The 26,149-nt window shown below is 42.3% G+C and overlaps 1 protein-coding gene across 4 annotated transcripts in view; it reads right to left on the bottom strand.

The window, feature by feature from the left end:
• The window catches only part of LOC149311665 (branched-chain-amino-acid aminotransferase, cytosolic-like), a 104,620-nt gene that overhangs the window by 54,973 nt on the left and 23,498 nt on the right, over positions 1 to 26,149 (bottom strand). For 3 of the 4 annotated variants that reach the window (XM_089527617.1, XM_089527615.1, XM_089527618.1), the window contains exon 2: positions 6,932 to 7,000. In XM_089527617.1, coding sequence (XP_089383743.1) covers positions 6,932 to 7,000 — 69 coding nt within the window. Of the gene's footprint in view, positions 1 to 4,336; positions 4,559 to 6,931; positions 7,001 to 26,149 lie in introns of those variants that run through there. The other variant, XM_089527619.1, reaches the window with a different exon arrangement.

Genomic DNA, 26,149 nt, shown 5'->3' on the forward strand with positions numbered 1-26,149 from the left:
AATGCAGTGGTCTTGATGGACCTTGCTGTCACAATTCAAGCGCCTTAAAAAGAGGTAATCAGCTCCACAAAATGGAACAATCTTCTTGGAGAGAAGGAAATAAATCAGAGTTAACTAGGGATGTAATTCATTGCTAATTTCATTCTCAAAGAAAGCAATGAGTAATTTTAGTAGTTTTTTTTAATCCCTGCTACAAAAAAGTCTTTGAAAAACTGGGTAGTTTTTGGTGTGGCCAGGTTACACAAGGATCATTAAGGTGCTCCTCTTCTATCAGGCTGTGGGCTTATTCACATTGCAGAATTAAAGTAGTTTGACACCACTTTTTGACCTTATCCTACAGAATCCTGGGAATTGTAGTTTGGTGAGGCACTGGAACTCTTAACAGACCAGGTCAAATATCTCACCATACTACAAATTCCAGAATTTGTATGTGTGGACGCATCCCGTATTAAGCCAAAATGTGCCTGGAGTCACAGAATTAATTTGTTGCACTTAAGGGTATCTGCTTGTTAGCTTGTTTCATTTTTTAAAATTTGTGAGTCATTGTCAGAGACATTAGATTCAAAGAGCAAAGAGGGAAAGCAAATGACATTTCCAGACTGGCCTTAAGCTTGGAGGAATCTCTATGTTACAGCATCACTTATAATGACAGGCTCTCAGAAGGGGGCAATATATTGTCAGCCAAGCTTGGCTGTTGCCAGAGTCTGCCTATAATACAAAGTTAAGTAACAGAGCCATAAGGCATGGCAGTACTTAGTGCTAAGACTTTAGGGTCTGCTGGCTCGGTGTATGTGTGTGTGTGTTTAAGGGTTTGTTCTTGCGAGACCATCTGTCCTTTCCACTGGCACGCTTCTTTGCCTTCCCCTGCTTTAAAATACTCTGTACTTTCGTAGACAAAGACGAGAGGGAAGATAACTTAATAAAGGGTGTGGAATTCAGCAGACCAATATTGTGTCTCTTGCTGAGTAATTATGAATGCTGGTATACTTAGATTGAAATAGTTGAAGATTTTCCATACCTTGGATCAAACATTGATCAGAACACAGACTGCAGTCAAGAAATCAGAAGGAGGGCAGCTATGAAATAACCAGACAAGATTCTAAAGTGTAGAGACATACAATTAAGCACTAAAGTTAGACTTATCCAAGCCATTCTATTCCCTATCACCAAGTACGGATGGGAGAGCTGGACAGTGAAGAAAATAGATAAGAAGAAAATCAACTTATTTGAGATACGATGCTGGAGAATAGTGATGAAGATACCAAGGACAACCAAAAAGACAATCAAATGGATCCTTGAACAGATCAAGCCTGAACTCTCCCTGGAAGCAAAGGCGGGGTACAGACCTCCCAAATGCGGCTTACTCCCAGCGATACTAGGGTTAGGGACTGCATGGCAACTGTACGGTCTCTAACTCTAGTATGGAGTGGCACCGTAACAATGGCGGAGTCCCGTGTACTCTGGTGCCATCATTGTGACATAAGCGTCATGTGGTGTCTGTATGGCACCGCACATCACTTATGTCACAAATGCGCCATGTGGCTCTGATCTAAATATCCAACTGTATCATGGAGAACAGCTTTTCACCACATCCTTCCAGAGTAGTTCTAGAGAGCCCAGGTACTCTCAAGAGCAAATCAGAGAGGAATCTATCACTCTTCTATTATTTTGGCTTGAATGTTAAGTTTTAATTAAAGCTATTATAACTCTCCACTGAAGTCTGTTGTTGTTGTTGTTGATGATGATGATGATGATGATGACACCGATGACGATAGCAGCCAGCCCAAAAAAAAGGGTCTTTGCCTGCCCACAAAAAGCAAGTATGGTACCAGTATAACCTCTCTTGTGGTTCCCCACACAAACAAACTTGTAAAGAACTCTTAGAGATAGGTATAGGTAGTTTCTTGACATGAATGTCCAGTCGTAACCTACCCTAGGGAGTGGTGCTCATCTCTGTTTCTAAGTTGAAGAATCAGTGTTGTCCAAAGACTGCTCTGGTGGCCATGTGGCTAGAATGATTGCACCAAATGCTGTTACCTTCCCACCCAAGTGATAACTATTTATCTATTTGCATTTGCATGCTTTCGAACTGCTAGGTTGGCAGCAGTTGGTACTAGTGATGAGAGCTCACCCCATCATACGGCCCTCAGGCTTTGAACCTGCCGATCTTGCAATCAATGGAGTCAGCGTCTTAACCACTTGAACCACCTCATTCCTTACAGCACATAAAATTATGCCAGTTAGTTGCATAACAGGTCTCCACACTGCTTTATGCAGGCTGTACTTTTCCATTTCCTATTTATACCCAGCCTTATCTAAAAGAAAAAACACAAATATGTACACATATGTACTACAAACCCAGAAATGAAAACTAGAGTGACCTTGGATATGAACTGGGAGAACATGCTGATTTTAAGAAAATATTTAGTTCCAAGACATGCACTATGGTCACTGGTTATCATGCGAAGAATTATTGGAAATGTAATTGACTATTCATATTTTTATTTGTATGAAAAACAGCCCTTGTATGAATTTCTAATATCCTTTCAACAGAGCTTTGGCATGAATAACGAACTTATGCCAGAATCATTTTCATTTACTCCAAAGCATTATAAAGTGTACACAGACAACACAATGGCATTATAACGATAATAAGAATTCCAATTATTGCAAGTTTCACTTCTTTCATATGTTTCTAACCTCTTTTTTTAACCAAAACAGCTCCCCAAACAGCTTACAACATGAAAACACAATACAATTTAAAATCTGAAATAAAGCCAGCTAACATACCATCCTTTTAAAAAATAATATTAAAACCAAAATACAAATATATTGGAATATAACACATAACCTTCGTTCAGCATAAGTCTGGTGTCAATATCTATGGTTAATTGTCTTTACAGATAAAAGCTTTGTTAAACATTAATATATATGTTAACTCTTTTCCTAAAAATGTGGTGTGTGGTTGCCAAATGAGCCTTCCTAAAATATGAGCATGACTATTGAAGTCAACCAAATTAAACACAGCTTCATCCACAACTTATGGAACTAGGCTGGTGATGAACTGCTTTTTAACTTTCATTTCTGCAGTTACGATCATTGGGGCTCGACAGACCGCCCTGAAAGGGTGGGCTGGAGGTGCCCATTTTTGCTACTGAGGGACACCGCAGCAGCCAAACCGTGTGGCATCCCTCCACACCACAAAGAATTTGCTAAAAGCAGGTCCTTTTGGGTTCCTATGCCAGACACCATGAGTACATCATTGGTGCACTGTCTCTCGTTGATGATGCAAGCATGGTGCCATGACGTGTGGATGTTGCGCCATGCTTGCATCATCATGGCGGCCCCCATGTGGATGGGAGGCCACCATAATGGTGGCAGTGTCGCATACTAGGACTTGGGAGCATGCGAATAATCTGCACTCCCGAGCCCTAATTTTGGGCGGTCTGTACCAGGCCATAATTAACAAGGAATCTGACAAAGAAGATTATTTTTATGCCTGCCCAGCCTCCCACTTTTTCTTCTTGTCTTTTGTGTAGCTGGAAGTTTTCTAGCAGCATTACGGAAATGGCAAAGGTGGGCTGGAGAAACAGATTTTCAGTGCTGGGTTGCACCATCTCCAGTCAAAAATGCAAAAAAAAGACCTTGTGTGGGGAAAGAATGGGATGCTACCTCAGTTGACCCTATTGTGGCCATGTTTACAATGGCAGCATAAGCAGGAGCAGCTTCCTGAATCCCTTACTGAATTCCTTACTGAGTTCTGTGACCATCAAGATGGAGAGAAAAGGAGAAAGCAGGGTAGCCTGTCTCAGCAGCTCCTTCCAAAATGTTTTTTTAAAAACCCATAAATCAGTAAATCTGGCCACAACTTATGGAACTAGGCTTTACGAAAGTAAAATAAATAAATAAATAAATAAATAAATAATCAATCTCTTCTGGAGTCGCCCCTCCGTTTTTGCGGAGTTAAACTCTGTGTTCCTTGCCTGTTTGCAGGCGACAAATGGAGGGGGACAAAATGGGGCACACACTGCCATTTAAGTCATTGGTGCTTAAATGTAGGCAAATTTCCATTTTTGTGGGTGGGGTCCGGAACTAATCCCCCGCGAAAATGAAGGGACTACTGTATTTCAAAAGAAGCTTTCAAGTGGTCTCTGGAAGGTTGAAAATGTTTTTGTTTACTTATACAAGGCTTACCTTACCTAATTGTTTCATTTCATGTGAGCATATTACTAGTTTTGGATAAAAAGTTTGCTGAACCATGTTGAGTGGCTCTCTTTTTCAGGTGTCTATGTTATTTGTGTCTCTGGTACCAAATTTTCTGTTAAAAAAGCAATACCTGGGAGCACATCTACTTTGGTCCTGTTTGCAGAGGCCAAATAAAATGCCCATTCTCCTGGTGCGGAGTCCAGATGATGCACAGCCCAAATCCCTGTTCTGGGGCTCTAAGAATCTCCAGGTCCTCTCTAAGAATCTCCAGGTACTCCTGTGCAACTCTATGGCCAACATCTGCCTGAAGTTGATCACCTAAAAATGCCCAGAGAAGTGTTTTCTCTAGGGACTTTAAAAAAATTTATTGACATAAAAATTTTTTAAAATCACATTTAACAACATAAAAACCCCCACAAAGACACACATATATCATTACATTGACTTACCCCACTATCTAGACAAAACATCCCACCACCCACACAGTTTGAGTACTTCCTTGTCTCTTTGTATCCTCTGTCTTTTCTCTAGGCACTTTTGGGTTCTCCAGAACAACTCTGTGGTCAATGTCTGGCAGAGTTGTGCTGGAGGACCTAGAGATTCTTAGAGAGAGCATATTAATGAAACCCACAAATAATCAAATCTACAAAAGTCAAAACCACAAATGTGGAGGACCAACTGTACTTTCTGGTGGTTGGTGGGGGAGGCAGAAAGGTTTATCTGAGCCTCCTTCTGTATTATTGAAGCAGGAGGCTTGAGGGGGGAAGACATTATCCACGGTTGCAATAAACAGCACATTATTCTGGCAAAGTTTTGAGTTTATTGTATTTCTCTCTCCTGGGGCCCTTTCACTCCATGTATTTACACCACTGTTATTCCACCTTAATTGCCATTGTTGTATTCTATAGAATATCTGGGATTTATAGTTTGATGAGACATTATAATTTTGTGCATGAAAATTCTCGATACTCCCTCCCTGTACAGCAAACTCTAAGAGTTCATAGGATACAACCACAGCAATTAATCATGGTGCTATAATTGTGTATTGTGAAGCACCACTTCTTCTTTCCTCTGCATTAGAACAGAAGTCCTAAGTGCAAGATACTTATAGGATACATAAAGTCATGTGATATATCAAGAGCAGAACTTGAAAGTTATTTTTTGCTAGTAATTTTTTTACAGTACTTCTGTATCTTGCAATTGCATTTGCAAATATCCTTTGTATTCTTAGTGCAATTACTATACTATTCTTTTGGCTACACATAACTTTACACCTCCACATCCACAACCTATTTTGGCTACATTTTTAGCACTACTGTTGTGACTAAATGAAAGCTGGCACTCAGAAGGGGAGATCATTGTTAGTATATATGACAGTACAGAACTTTTGGACACTTTGTTGTTGTGCCTTCAGATTGTTTCCAACAACTACATAGATATAATTTAGGCTCATTTTCACCATCCAGTTCAACATTTTCAACATCAGCCATCTAGGTTTTTTTTTAAAAGAGGGGGGGAAGCAGGAATCTTCTCTATTTATCCTAAGTGGCATCACTGGGGTTGGGGGTCACCTGGTGTGGGAACTCATGGTGTCAGCCCTCATTGACTTCCTCCCATACCCCACCATACAGAATCCTTAGTAATGTTTTTTGAACAAATGTTACTTGTAAATTACAGTGCACCCGCGTTATATGCAGGCACACTATACGCGGCTTTGAGCGTATGCGCTCAAGCCATGGGGAGCACGCAGGGAGCAAGGGGCTACACGTCCCATTCAGATGAATGGGGTGTGCGCCCATGGCGCCCCGCGTGCTCCTGGGCCGCCGCGCGCATAAGCCCCATTCAAAGAATGGGGCTCCAGCATAGGTGGAATTACCCTTATGTGGGGGCATCCAGAACAGATCCCCTGTGTAAGATGAGTTTCCACCGTATAATGCCATTTTATCAGTGAACATAATGGCAATAGGTACGACATAAACAACTAGCAAAATTAAAATTATATCTTCAAGTTACAATATCATATGTACATTGTTTCATGTGCTTAAAATGAAAATTTGGTAAGATGGGATGGTTTTAAATAAATTTTTGCAAGAATTTTAAACAATTAAATTAATTTTTGTTTAAGTCATAGAATCATAGAGTTGGAAGAGACCACAAGGGCCATCCAGGAACTCACAACCAAAGCATCCCCAACAGATGGCCTTCCAGCCTCTGCTTAAAAACCTCCAAAGGAGGAGACTCCACCACACTCTGAGGGAGTGTGTTCCACTGCCGAACAGCTTTTACTGTCAGGAAGTTCCTCCTAATGCTGAGCTGGAATCCCTTTAAATTTTAAATTTTTATTTAAAAAGAAATTGGGGCCTCTCCTTTCTCAACATTTCTTCAGTGTTTTAAAGGGATGTAGGGGAATGCCACAGCCAATTTTTGCGAAAAGGAAGATGTTTGGGTAACAGTGGTGTAACCGCTTATTAGGGTGTCATCTGGTGTGCCCCACACCCCAGTGTGACATTCCTGCTTATCCTTATGCAACCCCTACTATTTGATCAGTTCTGCACTTGTACCTTTAAATTCACCCCCACACCTCCAATCTTGCAGTGTTCATGCACTTCCATAACCTCCACCAGTTGATGGGTGATGACAAACTAACCTCTCTACGTTTTAAGGAAACTGTTTCTTACTGAGAGGAGAACAGCTTCAGGCACTTCTGCTTTTGCAAATAACGTACCTTGAAAGACTCTGTCACATGTTTTGCGGCTGCCCCCATACACCCAGCTGCACAGTCGTTTTGGCAGCCCTGCAATGGAACAAAAAGAAAAAAAGTTTTTTTTAAAAAAAAAATCCACAAACCACATATTAAATATGCAGTGGTGTAGTTAGCACCTGTTCAGTTAATGCATTCTGTATACTCAAAGAGGAAAATGAGACAATTAGTGCTGGGAACATTCTGAAACATTACCAGAGATCTACATTTGCCGCAGTTCATTTTGTTACAAGACAAATTGCTTTGCACCTTCTACACTTCTAGGCTCATGAGAGGATTGGGAAAATCCTACTTTACCGGAACCCTGAAACACCAAGGAACAAGACTACAATTGTTTCCAAATTACATGTTGGACCAGAAGTTTTTAATTCTACCAAGTCAGTGGATTTCCCACTTACTTATTTTGATGTTTATGATCATCCACTTCAGTATAGTTAAAATAAATAAAAGTGAATGTCCTTTTCATCCTGGAGAGCTCAACAATGGCTCCTTTTAATCCTAGAGAGAAGTGACCAGTGGGGTCCCACAGGGGTCTGTTCTCGGCCCAGCCCTATTCAACATCTTCATCAGTGACTTGGATGAAAGAATTGGGGGCATACTTATCAAATTTGCAGATGACATCAAACTAGGAGGAGTAGCTAATACCCCACAACACAGGATTAAAATTCAAAATGATCTTAATAGATTAGAAAGCTGGGCCAAAGCTAACAAAATGAATTTCAACACGGAGAAATGTAAGGTACTGCACTTAGAGCAGAAAAATAAAATGCACAGATATAGGATGGGAGATACCTGGCTGACTGAAACTACATGTGAAAGGGATCTAGGAGTCCAAGTAGACCACAAGTTGAACATGAATCAACAGTGTGATGTGGCAGCTAACAAGGCTAATGAAATTTTAGGCTGCATCAATAAAAGTATAGTGTCTAGATCAAGAGAAGTAATAGTGCCACTGTATTCTGCTTTGGTCAGGCCCCACCTGGAATATTGTGTCCAGTTCTGGGCACCACAGTTTAAAAAGGATGTGGAGAAATTAGAGCGTGTCCAAAGGAGGGCAACTAAAATGATGAAGGGTCTGCAAACCATGCCCTATGAGGAACAACTTAGGGAGCTGGGGATGTTTAGCCTGGAGAAGAGAAGGTTAAGAGGTGATATGATAGCCCTGTTTAAATACTTGAAGGGATGTCACATTGAGGAGGGAGCAAGCTTGTTTTCTGCTGCTGCAGAGACTAGGACCCGGAGCAATGGATGCAGGCTCCAGGAAAAGAGATTCCACTCCAACATTCGGAGGAACCTCCTGACAGTAAGGGCTGTTTGACAGTGGAACAAAATCCCTCTGAGAGAAGTGGAGTCTCCTTCCTTGGAGGTCTTTAAACAGAGGCTGGATGGCCATCTGTTGGGGATGCTTTGATTGAGATTTCCTGCATGGCAGAATGGCGTTGGACTGGATGGCCCTTGTGGTCTCTTCCAACTCTAGGGCCTGTTACAGACAGGCCAAAATAAAGCTGCTTCGAGTCACTTTGGAGGTATGGTATTTCAATGATGCATGCGTCTTAAGAGTCCAAAAGCCGCACCAAAGCCACGCTCCAGCCCTAAGGACTGGAGTGCAGCTTTGGTGCAGCTTCCAGACTCTTAGGACTCATGTATCATTGAAATATCATATCTCCAAAGTGACTCGAAGCAGCTTTATTTTGGCCTGTCTGTAACAGGCCTAGGATTCTATGAGTATTTGAATCATAACAAAAATACCTTTAAGCACTCTTTCTCTTTACCATTCTACCCAATAAATAGAAAAGGAACAAACTGGTGTAGAGTGTAGAGTAGTATTGAAGTTCTAAAACACCCTTGGTGACCACACCCAGGAAACCTAGGTATTCATGTGACCCCTAAAACTATGCTACTCCATCACTTTGAACCTAATGACCCTGGATTCCTGCATAAAGACCTCCTTCAGCAACTTTATACAGCAGCAAAGTCATGTCCAGCACGTAACTGGAAGTCTTCCAGGCAGGCTTCTAGGTGGCAGTCAATGTTTAGAGTACTCACTTACTCAGTTTGCACTCCAAACTTCAGTGTACAAACTTAAGTCTGGGAAGCCAACAAGGGATTCTGATTTTTAGAGAGATGTCATAACGCTGTGGTTTTTATTTATCTCCCCTGTGTGAGTGCCTTTCAAGTTTCTCATCACAATGTAATAAAATACTGGTTTCTTTTCTAACTGTAATTTGTCTACAGGAAATTTGTGCATTTAAGCTCTAAAATCTCTCAGTAATTAATTATCTTTTATTGAGTTTCTTCCTCCTGATCCTCCCCATTTCTCTAGATTAGTGATCTTGTAATGGCCTTGTCTGATGTCTCTACATAAGAAGTGAGCAACTGCAGAGATGTAGTACCATTTTTCACCCCAGCATGCCCAATGTGAATGAAAGTCATGTCACATCACTTCTGTTTTTTCTTTTGGTCAATTTGTCTGTGTGCTTTTTCACATATGTGGAGGCCTTGAGGGGGTTGTGGTAGCTAAATGGCTGTGTTTTGCAGCATTTATAAGCCATTAATAAGTTTATGAAGGAGGAGAAATTGCCTGTAAAAAATTTTTTTTAAAAAAGGCCAAAAATCTGAGGAATATGATGGCTTTGTTGGAGTGTAAAATGGGGCCCCATGGCCCACATGTGGCCTACACACTGCACTTTCCCCACAGTATATTCCCCTGCCCTACACCATACTAAACAATACATACTAAACAATAGTTTTAACATTTCTGAAATGGGGCTTTGTTTCTGTTTTTTCAAAGCCTAACTGCAGTTTCCCATTATGTCCAAACTCTAATTTGCAGTTAACATTAACTACAGTTAATTGAAACAAGCCATTTCCTTAGAATTTGGTTTAAGATTGGTTTGTTTCAGTAAACCATAATGTATTGAGTCCCAGTGAGCGGAACACAGCTATTAAACCACAAAGACAACTCTGTGCTAAAAACAATGAAACCTAACAAGCAGGCATAAATCTCTTAGGCTGGATATTTCCAGGCCCTCACTGTGTTATAGGGCTGAAACAGACGGCCCAAATGTGCCATGCTGGTGCCAATTTTAGGGTTAGGGACCATGCAGCAACTGCATGGCCCCTAATCCTAGCACTGCATGGCAATGCTATAATGGTGGTATCTTGTCCATACGGGCGCCGCCATTGTGATGTAAGCGGCATGTGGTGTCCACACATCGCCACACGGTGCTTATGTAACGAGTGCACCATTGGCGTACTCATTACATCCGCCCTGCAGCGCTAAAAGAACCTGGGTTTTCTGAATTCTTTTTCCCCTGGAGGGAAGCCGCGCAATCTGGCGGCTGCAGCTTCCCTTTGGAGGGAATTAGGCTGTTGGCAGGCCACCCTTTTCAGGTGGTCTGTCTCGCACCAGAGTCTGGGTCTGGTGGAAATGCTGGTGTCAACTATTGCTGAGATCAACTTCTCTATCATTTTTTAAAAAACTCAAACAATGGGCCTGGCAACCAAAATTGACTATTTATGCCTTTCTCCATTAGGCACTGCCTTTCTCTCCAACATGCATATTCAGGGCTGAGGCCAGAAGCAATAGAAGTTGCATCAAGTCCCATTTTGGGTGGAAAGGTTGTTGTTGTAAACTGCCCTCAAGCCTTGACTCATTTCAACTGCGTGGATGAGGCATCTCCAAATCCCCCCCATCCTCCATTGCTCTGCTTAAGACCTGTAGATTCATTCCTTCTCATGATGAGGCCAAAGTACGAAAGTCTCAATTTAAGAATCTTGGCTTTCAGGGCTACAAGGAGGTTTGGGCTCTTGGCAGAGGGCAACATGCCTCCAGAAGCTCTTTGAGTGCACCTCACTCCGATGGTGGCATCACAAGTTTGACTCAAGCAACCTGGGGAGGCCTGCCTGGAGTGCTACTCACTCCACCTTTCTTGGGGGTGTTACAAATTATTTATTATGGTAGTCAAATACATTAAGTATGCTACTACCCAGTGCATGTGCCTGCCATGGAGATGTTCCTTCAAATCCCGTACCACCTGTTCTAGCTAAGGAGATAAAACTTCACTTGTTTTCAAATAAAATAATTTGAAAAATTCAAATGTTTCCCACTTACTGGGTAAGATTCAGTAACAGGGGCAGAAGCACAGTTGATTAAAACTTGGAAACAGATGAACAGAGCCAGCATGGTGTAGTGGTTTGAGTGCTAGACTACAACTCTGCAGACCAGGGTTTGATTCCCAGCTTGGCCATGGAAACCCACTGGGTGACCTGGGGCAAGTCTCATTCACTCAGCCTCAGGCAAAGGCAATGCCAAACCTCCTCTGAACAACTCTTGGCAAGAAAATTCCATGATAGGTTCACTTTAGGTTCGCCATAAGTCGGAAAAGACTTGAAGGCACTAAACAACAACAACAAACAACAAATGAACAAAGAGATCCCATTGCAATGCTCCAGCCAAAAGCAGTGGCAATTTAAAAAAAAATGCACTCACACAGTCAGTTTAAATACAAACATCCTTTTCAGATAAAACAGCAAGCACATTTTGATTTATTTTTTTAAAAAAAACATCAGCCCCTAGATCAATAACTAGAAAGTGTTTATCATGTTTTTTAGCAGCCCCATCACCATAGGGGGGGAAAGGAAGCTACGGAGGAAGATTAATAGAAAACAAGAAGGACAGCCACTGAGGCTTTTGTGGGAAAGAAAACAAATAATAATCCACCACTATTTTGTGAAGCAGAGAAAGGAACCATGCTGGTCTGCTGAGTCACTGGAACCTATTTTTAACTCCAGCTGACAAGACTTGAGTCTCAGTCATAATGACCTTTTCCAAAGGGAGACAGAGAGAGACCAAGGATTACACATAAACTGGAATCCTGTTGGTGTCCTATGCCAGCATAACTACGTAACAACATTGACATGGAAGAAAACAGTAGGAGGAAATAGGCTTCAGACACAGCAACTACGAAGGAAGTCGGGCACTGGAGAAACAGATTGCTCAAACCTGGCAAATTTTGTCTGCTTTCCACCACCACTGATGACCCTGTGGTTGCACCATGCAACAACAGGAGCCTGTTTACAACCCAACATAGATATGTTCCATTTTGTCAGACATTAAATAGAACCAAGCAAGGCATGAGAAAAGAATGTGCAGCAGTCTGACAGACAGACCATGGATAGTCAAAAATTGACCCCAGCATGTTCCCCCAAGGCTGATTTTGTAGCCCCAACGACCTGGAATTCCCTTGTACCTCTTTTGCTTTTCTGGCAAAGAAAAATAAAAAGTTGAAATGATTTTCTTGGAAGCCCCAGAAGTGACATCACAGCTTCTCAACAGGCTGCAGACCGCACTGCACTATTTAACACAGACAACTTTTTTATTTTAAAATGAAAACTGGATTCCAGACAAGGGGAGGCTTGCTTATATGTTGCTGTTATTTTGTTCTTTGGGTATGTTTTTCAGTGCAGTCCTTGGAAGGCCTCAGGGGCAGAATATATACTCCTGGACCTGTCAAAACTGGACCGTAATCAAATAGAAATAAAATTCATAAATCTTCATGCCAAGAGATACAGGTTGAATATTCTCTTATCCAAAATTCTGAAATCTGAAATATTCCAAAATGGCTGAGATAATGACACCTTTGCTTTTTGATGGTTCATGGTACACAAAGTTTGTTACCTGCAGAAAACTGTTTGAAATATTGTGTATAAAATGACCTTCAGGCTATGTGTATAAGGTGTATACAAAACATAAACGAATTCCATATTTAAACTTGGGTCCCATCTCCAAGGTATCTCATTATATCTATGAATATATTCCATAATCTGGGTGAGGGGTCTGAAATCTAAAACATTTCTGGTCCCAAGCATTTCAGATAAGAGATGCAACCTGTAACTGCTTGAGTCTTCTTACAAGACACCCATTAGATAACTAAAGTCCCTGCAAGTTTCAAGAGAGGAGGATATCTGACATGTTTGCCTCCCCTTGCCTGCAGAAAAGATATGATTGGATCTGAAATAGCAAGGATGCTTTTAAGTGAATCTTGTTCTTCTACAAATACTCCATCACTTAAGTGCTCCTGCTAATAAAATGCAGCAAGGTTACTACTCTTAGAAGAGGCTGCCCATTGCCTCCATATGAGTTACTACTCTGCATTTGCCTCTTGGCAATAAAAAGGCATTTTGAGACTAATTTTTAAAGACCTATGAAGCTTGCCAATCACCCTTGTGAAACAACCCTTGTTCCAACATCAAAATGCCGGTGTCTAGAGATTATTTTTTATGGTTCCCCTCCAGGTCCCCTCCTGGAACTCTGAGCAGTTGGTGATCTGGGGTGGGTCAGGAAATAAGCAATGAGAGGGCCTCTGCAGTGGGGTTAGGGTGATATGGCGGGAATGGGGGGAAAAAAGGCTCTCCACACTTTATTCTGTGTAGGGCTGGCCTGCTAGACTGTGGGGAATCAACACAGGCACAAAGGTCTCCCCACTGTAGAAGTCTGAACTGGACATGTGAACATCTAAGATGCTAATGGGTATGCAGGATACAGGATATGCTCATCCTTATTCTCCAGTCACACACACAGAGTTTGCACATTCATTGTACTGAATTGTATTTACTTGGTTATACCCCCTTTTCTTCTCCAAAGTGGCTTACAAAATAAAAAAGAGCTATATATGAATTATTTCACAAGTGCCATTGAACTGCCTAGAAAAACTATTTAACATATATCCTTTAAAATGCGATAACAATAATAAGAACAACAACAATAATGTTGCACACTAATAAAGCCCTACTGTCATGAAACAGTCAGTTTGCAAAAACCCGTCAGAATGAAAAAGGTCTTCACCTGCCAGTAGAAGGACAGCAAGGAGGAATTCCACTTGAAAGAGGTGGGCATGCATTGGGTTTAATGCATGAAAAATCACATCTCAGTTTTTCTATTTCTGGCTGGAGGTTGTGGAGTTAAACTTTCTAATCGTAAATTAAGTGTGCTCTACTGCAGAGTTATGATACCTCCGCCTGCAGAGATGATGCCCTTCAAGATAACTGCTAGTCTGCATGTCCTATCATCCATAACCACTGAAGTTCACCAACACTCAGAGGGTCATAGGTTGTCCCTCTTTCACCCATACCCTCATCAAAACCGTGGGCCCAGTGCAGATGAGCAAAGGATGAGATGAATAATCAAAAAATAATTTGCTTCTTCCTTCTTTCCCCCTCTCTTCCTTTTCTGCTAGCTTAGTTAATAATGCCAAGAATGGATTATAGAATTAAGGAAGTACGAAATCTTTAAAATCAGTGGCAGCCATTTTTCAGCTGAACAATTAGGATAACTAGCCAAGGTCAACTAAGAATATCAACAGCCTTGGAAGGAAACAATGAGTAGGTCATTTACGTGTTATTTGCAAAGGAATGTCCTGGTTGATAATTTGGAATAGAAGGAGAATTTGGAATGGGAAATCTGGCAGGGAGATGCTGCCTCTCACATTGACTGGCAATAAAAAGGGTCCGAATCAGAGATGCAGGTCTAATTCCCAGCTCAGCCACACACCTGACAAGGCAACGGGGCTGATGTGAAAATAAAGCTGAGTTTTGTGTACACAACACCCGAGTTCCCTGGAAGAAAGTAAGGAGAAAGGCATAACATCTTTTTAAAAAGTGGTTCTCAAACTTTGGTTCTCTGGGTATGTTGGACTTGAATTCCCAGAATCCCCAGCCACCTTGTCCAACAGTCAAGAATTCTGACACCTAACGCTCCAACAACCACCTGGAGGACCAAAGTTTGGGAACCACTGTAAAATTAAATCAATCCGAATGGATTTCAGGAAGTATCAGTTCAGTTTTACAATGTTTAGTAGGCTGGGAAGCAATACAGACATTGTTGTTCTTGTGTGCCTTCAAGTCATTTCCAACTCATGGCAACCCTAAGATGAACGTTTTCTTGACAAGATTTGTTCAGAAGGGGTTTGCCATTGCCATCCTCTGAGGCTGAGAGCATGTGACTTGCCCAAGGTCTTTCCCAGTGGGTTTATATGGCCGAGTTGGAATTCGAACCCTGGTCTCCAGAGTCATAGTCCAACAGTCAAAAACACAGAAATAATTAAAAGTACATGAATTTTTTTAAAAAATAACCTGATAAGTGTCTTCCTTTATTTTATTTCATTTCATTTAGAAAGACTGGGGGCCAGGTGTTAAGAGACCTGCATGTAACCAGCATGATTCTGTTCACTGATAAACTTGCAGCAGCTGGAAAAGTGGCATGATAGAGGATTAATCAGGACTATTCCTGCCACAGGAAGACAGATGGAGAGTATGCAGTTGCCTAAAACTAGTTTAAATTCTTTCTTTCTTCTTCTTTTCTAGCATTAGATGTTATAGAGATTAGATTAGATGGTACAGAGATAGACCTTGAAACCTCTCATGTTTTGCATAAACCTCTCAATGCTTGGATCAAAGGCTTGTTTTCCAAAATTAAAACAACTCTTGCATTCATTGTCCTCATGGCTATCACATCCTAGTGTCATTTCCTTCAGAACTGCTGGAAGGAAGCCATTTCCACTCTTCTGATCCTGGGAACAGAGCCGCCAAGTGTCTGTTGTTGACCTGTTTGTCACATCCAGCATTAATTAGTTTGCTTAACAATTGCAGTGTTTGCCAGGGTGACAACAGGGGCAAACACAATAACTATATTAAAGTAGTTAGCTGAATGCAGTTGACGTATAAATCATGTTTCAAACAGGTTGTTCATTCTTTGTGTTGTATGTGGCTTACAAGAACACACTCTCTCAGCCCCATTCAAACCATCTAATTCTACAAATTCAGGAACTGGTTTTTATCTTTTTTAGGCATATGTTTTTAATTGCTGTAAAATCATAAATAGTTTGGTTCACCTTTGTGTATTTTTAGCTAAATTGTACTTGTGTTAAACTGTAAGCTGCCTTGAATCCCAATTTTGAGGAAAACACAGGGGATAAGTAAAGTTAATAATATTTATAACAACAACATTAACTGAACAATAATAAAATATTAAGGATATGAGTTTTCTGGCAGCTCTTCCCTTGCTGGGTCCAATAATAGGGTGATATCAACAAAATAGGTAAGGGACTATATTTAACAGGAAGGACATTAGACTGGAAAAAGAGCACGCAAACTATTGCATCCCACCGAATTCTTCATCAGACACAGTAGGCTTCATGAGGCACAGTATATATTTACTCCAAAGTTTTGGAGTAAGCATATATAGAACAAGAAATATGCAGAAACATTACTGGGGTAGTGCAGGGTGTGTGCCCCACAACAGGTGACACCTTAGAGGGGGGAGTCCGTTGTGGAATGTACTGCCACACCTCTCCAGAGGTAGACTTGGGCGGGATACAAACGGGCAGGGGAAGACGTCTTGGAGGTGTATTCTGCTGAATACGGAGCCTCCAGACCGCCCACCCCGGGGGCGTGGCTCAGGAGATGGGGCTTCCACATGGGGGGCAGTGAAGACGCCTCAGCTGGGGCCGTTTCTGACCCGCAGTTTCCAAACCGCCGCCTCGGAGGACGCTGCAAAGAGAGAGGCAGCTTCCTCACGGGCGGCCAAAAACGGGGCTTTTTTTTTCCTTTGCCGTCTGGCGGATGCGCAGCTGCGCAGTTGCAGCGCTAAGCAGCGGCGGCAGAAAGCCTATGTGCACATTTAAAGTGCCCAAGCCCCTTTAAAACTTTTTCCCCCGCTCTGCCCAAGAACAATGGTGGTCTCCTGCCAGCTGGTGATCAGCTGGTGTTGGCATCCTTGTCCTCTTGCACTTTGCCAGTGTCACCAGCATCATGGATGCCTCCTCTCTTTTGTTCCCCGCGCTCTTGCTGAATCTGCAATGCACAGCCACAGCTGTCGCCGCTGCCACCGCTGTCCCCCTGCCATCCCCCATCACCTCCCTTGTATATATGTAAATATTTACAGTTTTAGCGGTTTTTATTGTTAGGTGAAAATGGCACAGGAATGTGTGTAGGGGCTCACTTTAAAGTCCAAACTTTCCAAGCAGCGCATGCGTACATGTTGCTCTAGGGTTAGGGTTAGGGTTACGAGTCTTAAAATGCGCTGCAGCTGTGCTGCAGCTTCCACACCTGCATGGCAGCTGACGCTGCAATTAAAGCCTGACTGCAAACTGCGCATGTTCCAGGACCCCGACTCATTATGCGACGCAGCAGACACGGAGCTTTTAAATGGGCAACTTAAATTAGCGGCGTAGCAATTCTGGCGTACTGGTGCAGCAGCTTACAGATGGAGTTGCGCAGCTGCGCATCAAACGGAAAAGAAGCGGAGAAAAGCAGCACCTTTTTAATGCCGCTTCTTCCCGCTTGGGGTGTGCGGGGGGCGTGTTCATGGAGGCATTCAGGTAAGGCCCGTCTGAAGGCTCTACCTTCATGACGTCATGAATACACCCCTTTTTTCCCGTCTGTATCCCGCCTAGGACTCCCAGAGACTGAAGATCCTGGGAAGGATCTGGTGCATATCTCTAGAGGGAGCAAGAAACCCATCTGTCATGCTGTCAGTGTGCCACAGTGAACTTCTAGAGGCCTCACACATCACTGAATCTCATTTGGACACCTTCGGGACTTGTAAACAGGGCAAGTAGACTAGAACAACCCGGGATATACAAGTCCCTTCATGTGCCCTGGTCCACCAGCTATCAGTGACGAATAGACCAGAGCCTTTCTCTTCTATAGTGACCCAATCTACTCTTGAAGGACCATTGGACTGACAACTCTGAGCTTGGAGGCTGACAGCATAAGTTACTGGACTGGGTTGACACCAACCCTAGTGATGCCACTGGGAACACAAAATTCTGCCTACTACTTTCTATCTAGCTCAGTACTGTCTGCTCCTATTGGCAGTTATTTCCCATGGTCATTGGAAGGAGCCTGCTGTTGTTGTTGTTGCACTCCTCCAAGTCAGTCAGTTTCCATGGTCAAATGAGTATTCGATCCCTGGCCTCCAGAGTTATTTGTCCAATGCTCAAACAACAGCACCACACTGGCCCCTTGGAGCCTGCTACCTGTTCTTTTTAACTGGAAATGCTGGGGTTTGAACCTAAGACTTTCTGGTAGGTATTTTACCACTGAGCTCTAGTCCTCTTTCTGTATGTTCTCCATTGGAAATAGAACAAACATGTGATGACTTGATTTCCATGGGAGCTAATATCCACTACTTTCAGCGGAACTGGGGTCAAATGCTCAATGAAAACAAAGAGAACCAAATGATAAATAATTAGCTCTTTCAATGGGAGTTGTTGTGTGCCTTCAAGTCATTTCTGACTTATGATGGGTTTTCTTGGCAAGATTTGCTCATAGGAGGTCTGTCATTGCTTTCCCCTGAGGTTGGGAACATGTGACATGCCCAAGGTAACTCAAGGGTTTTCAGAGCTCATTTTGAATCAGAGTTATCCTCCACTAATTTTAGTCGGTTTGGACAGACTGTTCTGTATAGGCAGCAGTATTTTGCATGGCAGGAAAAGCTATATGTCAAGGTGGATGGTTGCAAAAAGGGACAGGTCCGGTCCACATAAAATTTTGCAAATGAACTGTAAGGAGATATTTAGTAAGAATTAATATAATTTGGGAGGAGACAGAAAGCTGAGACATCCCACCAGTCCTGCTGAAACACCACTTACTTTTCCTCTCTCTCTTTTTACTTTTCTGTCATGTCTTTTTTAGATTATAAGTTTCTAGGCAGGGACTGACTTGTTTTATGGTTTTTATATAAGCCTTTTTGGGTGACAAGCAGGATAAAAATGTTATAAACAAACAAACAATGCATTTCATCACAATAATAGGATTTATTTATATGCCGCCCAATCTCTGGGAATCCAGGCGAAGACTCTATCCCACTGACCTGTATATGCACTTCTTAGCCTGTCATTCAGTGCAAACTATTGATGGGGAACATCAAAGCCTCTGCATTGCCTTCTTAAGTAAGGGTTTTTCATATTTAAAATGGACTCAGAATGAAGCTGAAGCATGGCTTCAAATCAACATTGACAGGTTTTCAAAAGAGCAATAAAAGACAGTTGAAATTCCTGACATGCAGGGTTGGCAGTCAGGAAGCCGGTATTTAAAAGTTTGTTTTAGAAAGCTATTAAAATATTTGTGCCCCTACACAACAAAACAAAGTGTTTCAATAAGCTTTTTAAACAGAACTAACTTATGAACATGTGAGGTGAAACAATCAGGTAAGGTAAGCCTTGAATAAGTAAATGCAAACATTGTGAAACTTCTAGACATAACCTGAAAGCTTCTTCCAAAATGTATTCATGGATAAGTTTATTTTTTTTTTCACCCTGCCTCTACTTTTCTTACGATTTCCTTTTTGGTCTATAAATCTATGCTTTTACACAGTGAGAGGAGCTGATGATGCAGGTTTCTCTGCTCTTCTCATTTCTCTCTGTTTGGCTTTTCACAGTTGTTCAGTAAGCGATTCTGGAGGCAGCTGCTTTTTACCTTGCCTATTGTCAGTAGGTACACACTCATGGTTACAATGGAACCAGTTGGAGCCGAACGCCATTCTTTATGAGCTCACATTTTATTATTTACTGCAGATGTGCTGATGTAACCAAACACCAAAAGTCTGTTTGTCAAGCCCTCCTTCACTATCCTTCCAATGCCAATACTGCTACAAAGCTTCCAGCTAGACAGAAAATGAGATGGGCACAAAAAGCTCAAATATATCTTGTTTGTTTGTTTGTTTGTCCCTGGCTGCTAGTTGTAAGATTATTTTTAGTTGATACTGGAGAGTCTGAATTAATTAATTTAGTGGGGAGGGGATGTAGGTCAGTTTAACACCGAGAATCTTGTCCAAAATACCAAATGAAAACACTGATTTCAGTTAACCTAGCCATGTATTTCCTTGTAAAATTACCGTATTTTTCACATTTATAAATTACAAGATGCAGACCTTTATGAAGGGCCCACACTCAAGAATACAGGATTTTTTTTTAGCATCTCATTCAACCTTTATACAAGGAAAAGCTTTCCAGCCCTCAAATAGGGGACATCCCTTATAATAAGGGACCCTTGGCAGCCCTATAAGAGGCTAGCTTCCTAGCCCTCAAAGAAGAGACACTCCTTACAATAAGAGGCATCTGGCAGCCTTACTTCAAAAAAACCCAGACAACCCGGTGCAGATTCTCAAACACCCCCAAAAACATATACTATGCACATCACAATCTATGCAAATATGCAATGTATAGAAGTTGTAACAGCAGCAATGACATTTGCTAAAAGGATTTTGAAGCTTTAGGAGCTAGTGTGGTATAGTGTTTGACTAGGACTCAAGGAGACCAGGATTCAAATCCCCTGCTTAGCCATAGAAACCTACTCGGTGGCTTTGGACATATCCTACTCTCTCAGAGCCTAAGAGAAAGGCTATGTCAAGAGAGCTGATGAAAGCACACAACCACCACCAAAAAATATCTTAAAATACTGTCCACATAGCATCTGTCTCTACCTCACAGATTTGCAAGGACAGCTATGGGCTTCAAGCATATAGCTCATGCTTACAGCATAGATTCACATCCACCTCCTGAGAAGATAGTTGGCACCAGGTTACTGGGGCAGTCGGAAAGGATCTTCAGTATACTTTGCATGCTTAAGATCCCAAGTTCAGTCTCCAACATCTTCAGTTACAGCTGGAATGAGATCATAAAGCAGTAATCTGAAGGCACAGTTCTAGCAGATATGATAAGTAAACGTAAAAGGTGGTAAAACTTTTTGTACTGGCTGTGTTATTCGCAGAAGACTATGGGCAAGATTTATGTTCATTCCCTGCTTGGCGGCTCCTGCAGGGTGGACTCAAACACACTGGCTATTCCCAGATGCCGTGCCAGGAGGCATACTTCAAATACCAGCTAATGCTGTTCCATACACCATAATGATGCCACCAGTGGGTTAATTTGATTGCTTTGGGAAGGGTGGCCATAAACTAAGAGGATTGGCAGGGTTTATTTCAGCAATAACTCGACAGAAAGTTTGAAAGGGTAGCTGCTTCTAAGCCTGCTTTGCCATGACTCCTGTCATTATGCACCTGTGTTAAGAGAACAAGTATATGTCTTTAAAGTTGATTTTACTTGTTTGATCTGTAGCTGAGCTTTCCTAGAAATCAGTGGTTGGCAAACTGTGGCTCAAGGGCTGCACAAATCTCCCCAGGATCCTCTCAAGCCCTGAACTCTGGGGGGGGGGGGGAATGTTTTGATCAAAAAATGGCAAATCACTGCCCTACCCTCCAACAGCTTACAGTAGTACAATTTCTCATTTAAATAATTGTATGTCCCCCTCCTGCCCCCAGCAACCTATTTTAAATAAAAGTTGTTTAAAAAATGTAAACCAGAAGTGACAATCCAGTAATATCTGTGATCCTCATCTCCATTTCTATCCTCACAATCCTAGGAGCAGTAGAAAACAATCTTGATTCATCTTCTACCATCCCTTCAGATATTTAAAGATGTTGTCATGTTAGCATAGTGTAAGTCTGAGGGCTGGGTGAGGATAGGAGACCAGGATTTGAGTCTCCACTTGGCCATGGAAAATGTAACCTTGAGCAACCTATATCCTTCTTAGCCTCAAGGAGGGTAATACTGTAGTAAATTTCCTCTGAACAAACTCCTGCCAAGGAAACCCCACGATAGAGTTGTCTTAGGATAGTCATAAGTCAGAATGTCTTGAAGGTACACAACAACAACAATGGTTTTTTGTGGGTTTGTCGGGCTATGTGGCCATGTTCCAGAAAAGTTTCTTCCTGATGTTTCGCCAGCAAAACTCCTCAATTCAGCCAACCACAAGACAAAGTTTGTGCAAATCTGAGGCTCTCCCACCAAGACTCTATGGACTTCCCAAGATCCACAAGGATTCCATTCCACTCTGACCCATAGTGAGTGCCATTGGATCCCCCATATATGACTTGGGCAAGTTTCTGGCCACACAATTATAAACCCATATAGGGCAGACCCCCCACTACATTAAGGACTCAGCTCACTTCATAATAATAATAATAATAATAATAATAATAATAATAATAATTTATTTATACCCCGCTCTTCAGCCAAAGCTATCAGAGCAGCTTACAATTTGTAAATTAGACATAGGAAAAATCAAGAACCTGGAACTAAAACCTGGAGACATTTTAATCAGCTTTGATGTGGTCTCCCTGTTCACCAAAGTCCCCATAATGGACACCATGACACTCATCAAACAGATTTTTCCAGAAGACATCACAGCCCTGTTCAAACATTGCCTCACCACAAGCTATTTCCAGTGGGACAATGGATTCTACGAACAGAGAGATGGAGTAGCAATGGGAAGCTCTCTAAGCCCGGTAATAGCAAACTTTTACATGGAACACTTTGAAAAGCAAGCCCTGGAAACAGCACCAAAAAAGCCCACAACTTGGTTCCGATACGTGGATGGCAATTTCACCATCTGGAGCCATAGAGAAGAAGACCTGGCTGTACTCCTGAACCATCTGAACAACATCCACCCCAACATCCAATTTACTATGGAAAAAGAAAAGGAAGGAACACTGCCATTTTTGGATGTCCTAGCCATCTGCAAACCTAACCTACGTTTGGGTCACACAGTATACCGAAAACCCACACATACAGACCGATACCTGCACAAGAACTCCAGCCATCACCCAGGACAAAAAAGAAGCACAATCAAAACACTAGTAGACCGAGCAAAACGCATCTGCGAACCCCACTTCTTGGAAGATAAACTGAAGCACTTGGGACTGGGCTCTACAGGCCAATGGTTATTCCAGCTAAGATATCAGAAGGGCTGCCAGGCCCAGGAAAACCCAGAGAAGTGAAAACAAGCAGCCACCCAAAGGGAAGGTATTTTTACCATACATCAATGGAGTCACAGACAGAATAGGCAAAGTGGTGAGGAAGAACAACCTTCAAATGGTTTACAAACCGACGAAGAAAATCCAGCAAATGCTTCGCTCAGCCAAGGACCAGAGAGACCCTCTCACAGCCCCAGGAGTTTACCACATACCATGCAGCTGCGGACAAGTCAACATAGGGACCACCAAACACAGTGTGCAAACCAGAATCAAGGAACACAAGAGGCACTGCACACTGGGCCAGCCAGAAAAATCGGCAGTAGCAGAACATGCCACAAACCATCCTGGGCATAAAATACTATTTGAAAACACTGAAGTTCCGGACCATGCCAACCACTACCATGTCACGATGCACAGGGAAGCCATTGAGATCCACAAACACCTGGACAATTTCAACCGGAAAGAAGAAACCCTTAAAGTGAACAAAATTTGGCTACCAGTCCTGAGGAATAGCAAAATTAGGACTCAGCAAATGCAAATGGGAAACCATTCAGAGTCAGGGGCTTTCCCAGCAGATAATGATCACCAATTAGTAGACATTGGCCCATTACAGACCGCCCAAAAGGGGCGGTCTTGGGCCGCTGCCGGTTGCAGCGCGGAGGAGCCGCAGCAGCCAAACCACGTGACTCCTCTGCGCTGCCAAAGCGCGTACTCGCGACGTCTATTGCAGGTTGGGACGTGCGGACACAGAGTGTCCGCTACGTCAAGATGGCGGCGCCCATCTGTATAGGGCGCTGCCATTTTGACGTATCGATTACGCGCGGGGGCAAGGCGTGTCCGGAAGCGCTGCCCCTCACGCGTAATCGCGGCGCGATGACGGCGCCTCTTGCACCCGTCTGTAATGCGCCATAAATCCTCTTTTGTATTAGCCTCCCATCCTGAGGCCGGCCATCAGCACAGAACAATACACATGCAAATCACTCCTGCATTCCCAGGCTCACACAGTATATGTACTTTTTCCAGGCAAAGTATTCTCTGAAGATGCCAGCCACAGATGCTGGCGAAACGTCAGAAAGAAACTTTTCTGGAACATGGCCACATAGCCTGAAAAACCCACAAAAAACTATGGATGCCAGCCATGAAAGCCTTTGACTTTACAACAACAACAATCATGTTACCTTGTTTAAATACCCTGAAGATACCATCTCATTTTTGAAGCTAAGCTAGACCAGTCCTGATCTGGATAGTACACTTGTACTCCACATTTGCAGCTTCGACTTTTGCGGATTTGATTGTTCACGGATTTTATTAATATGTTCTCTCTAGGAATATCTAGGTCCTACAGCACAACTCTATGGTCAACTTTAATAAAAAGTCAAACTGAAGGACCTAGAAATTCCTAGAGAGAACACTCCACTAGGCATTTGTGGCTCCTCCAGTGCAATTCTATGGTCAATGTCTGGCAGATGTTGAGCACAGAGTTGCACTGGATGACCAAGAGATTCCTAGAGAGGTGTTATCTCAGGTAAAAACATAGTGTTTTTGTTATTTAAGGTTTTTCCACATTCATGAGGTTCCTGTGCCCCTAAACCCAGCAAATGTGGAGGGATGAGTGTACTTGCAAAGGAGACCCCAAGGGAAGACGAGCTGTTGTAGGCTATATTCAGAAGAAGGCAACAGCAAGTCACCTCTGAATATTTCTTGCCTAAGAGAACTTATGAAATTCCATTAGTCAACAAGTGATTTGAAAGCACATACTGTACTTTATCATGTTACCCCACAAGTCTTTTCCAAGAGAAGCATACCCAACTCCCTAAGATGTTTCCCACAAGGCTAGTTTCCAGACCTTTTACCTTCTTGGTCACCCTCCTCTGGACACTTTCCAGCTTGTTGATATTCTTGGTTCCCAAAACTATGCATAGCATTCTGACTAAAGTGGATGAAAATCACACACACTGAAGTTCCAATTCACCCATTTCTGTAAAATAAATAAATGGAGGGGATGGGAGAGGAGACTCCAGAGGCCAAAGTCACCATATGTGTCCCACATCATTTTTACCTCTGGTTTAAACCAAAAGGAAACATGGGGGCTTTGTACACTTAACTAGAGATATTGGGGATTGAATCTAGAGCTTTTTGCATGCAAAGCAAGTGAGCTACCAGTGAGCTACAGCCCTTCCACTAAGCCACTTGGTAAGTCTCCTGAATTCTTGATGATGTGGTATCTTTTTTCTTTTTAAAATAAATTTTATATATATTGCATATTAAAATAGTACCTGTTGCTCTAGAAAGAAAGGGCAGAAAGAAAAACAACTTTATCTAAAGGTGCATCTACATCCAAAGTGTACAAACTACATACCACCAAAGAGGAAGCAACCCTAAGACAACCCCCCCCCCAAAAAAAAAAAAAAATCAGAAAAACAGATTAGACTGAATGTCTGCTTGACAGAAAAGGAGAAGTCATACATCCAGGCTACCCAAGAGTCCAGCTCAGGCCAAGGCAATCAGTTGCAGAGTAGAAAGGAAGAAAGAAAACAGGGCTCGTGTCTCTTTCTGTGTGTGCCTGCCTTCAGGCCACCTGTTTGACTTATGGCACCCCCATGAATTTCATAGCTTTCTTAGGCACGGAATACTCAGATGTGGTTTCCTCCTGTACTATCTAGTATATGCACAGAAGGGGAAATTTCAGCAGACATGAAGCATTCACCTGTTTAAAGAGTATCAGTTCTGGCCACCCTTGCTATGGATGTCCTTCCATGGAACTACATAGGTAGTCCCACTGGCCTTGTGAAGATGTAGCACTAAATTTTAGCACTATATGACTGAGCATTAGCAACCGCTTTTCCCTCCTTATCCCAACAACAAAAATTTCAGAACCTTTCACTTCCATATTTAAGTAACCATAGTTTAGAATTATGTTTTAAGGGTAAATTAACCTTGGTTAACCTTGATTATTGAAAGAAGCCAGCTTCATCACAAACCATGGTCTAAATTTTGTGTTTGCAGTAAACCATAGTGAAATACAGTCACAGTTTGCCTGGGAAAACAGAAGGCGCAATTGTTAAGCACCTTCTCGTAGTTATGCCTGAGAAGGAAAGGTGTAAGAGAGAGCAAACAAACCAAATCTCACCTAGCCTCATTCACATATCACTAAATCATAGTTTAGCATTAGATCCAGACAAGGCCACTGTGTGTGAATCTGGACCATGCAGATTTTTTGGGTGGGGGAGAGATGATTCAGACTGAAGAAAAGTCTTCTAGCAAAGGGCATTTAGGAAAAGACCAAAATAGAAAGGAAGATACTTATAGCAATATAGCAATGGCAAGTACATTTCTATACCACTTAACAGTGAACTACCACTCCC

Source organism: Sceloporus occidentalis, unplaced genomic scaffold (assembly GCF_023333645.1).
Source record: "Sceloporus occidentalis isolate IW3139 unplaced genomic scaffold, rSceOcc1.0.p SCAF_5, whole genome shotgun sequence".
Taxonomy (NCBI): Eukaryota; Metazoa; Chordata; class Lepidosauria; order Squamata; family Phrynosomatidae; genus Sceloporus; species Sceloporus occidentalis.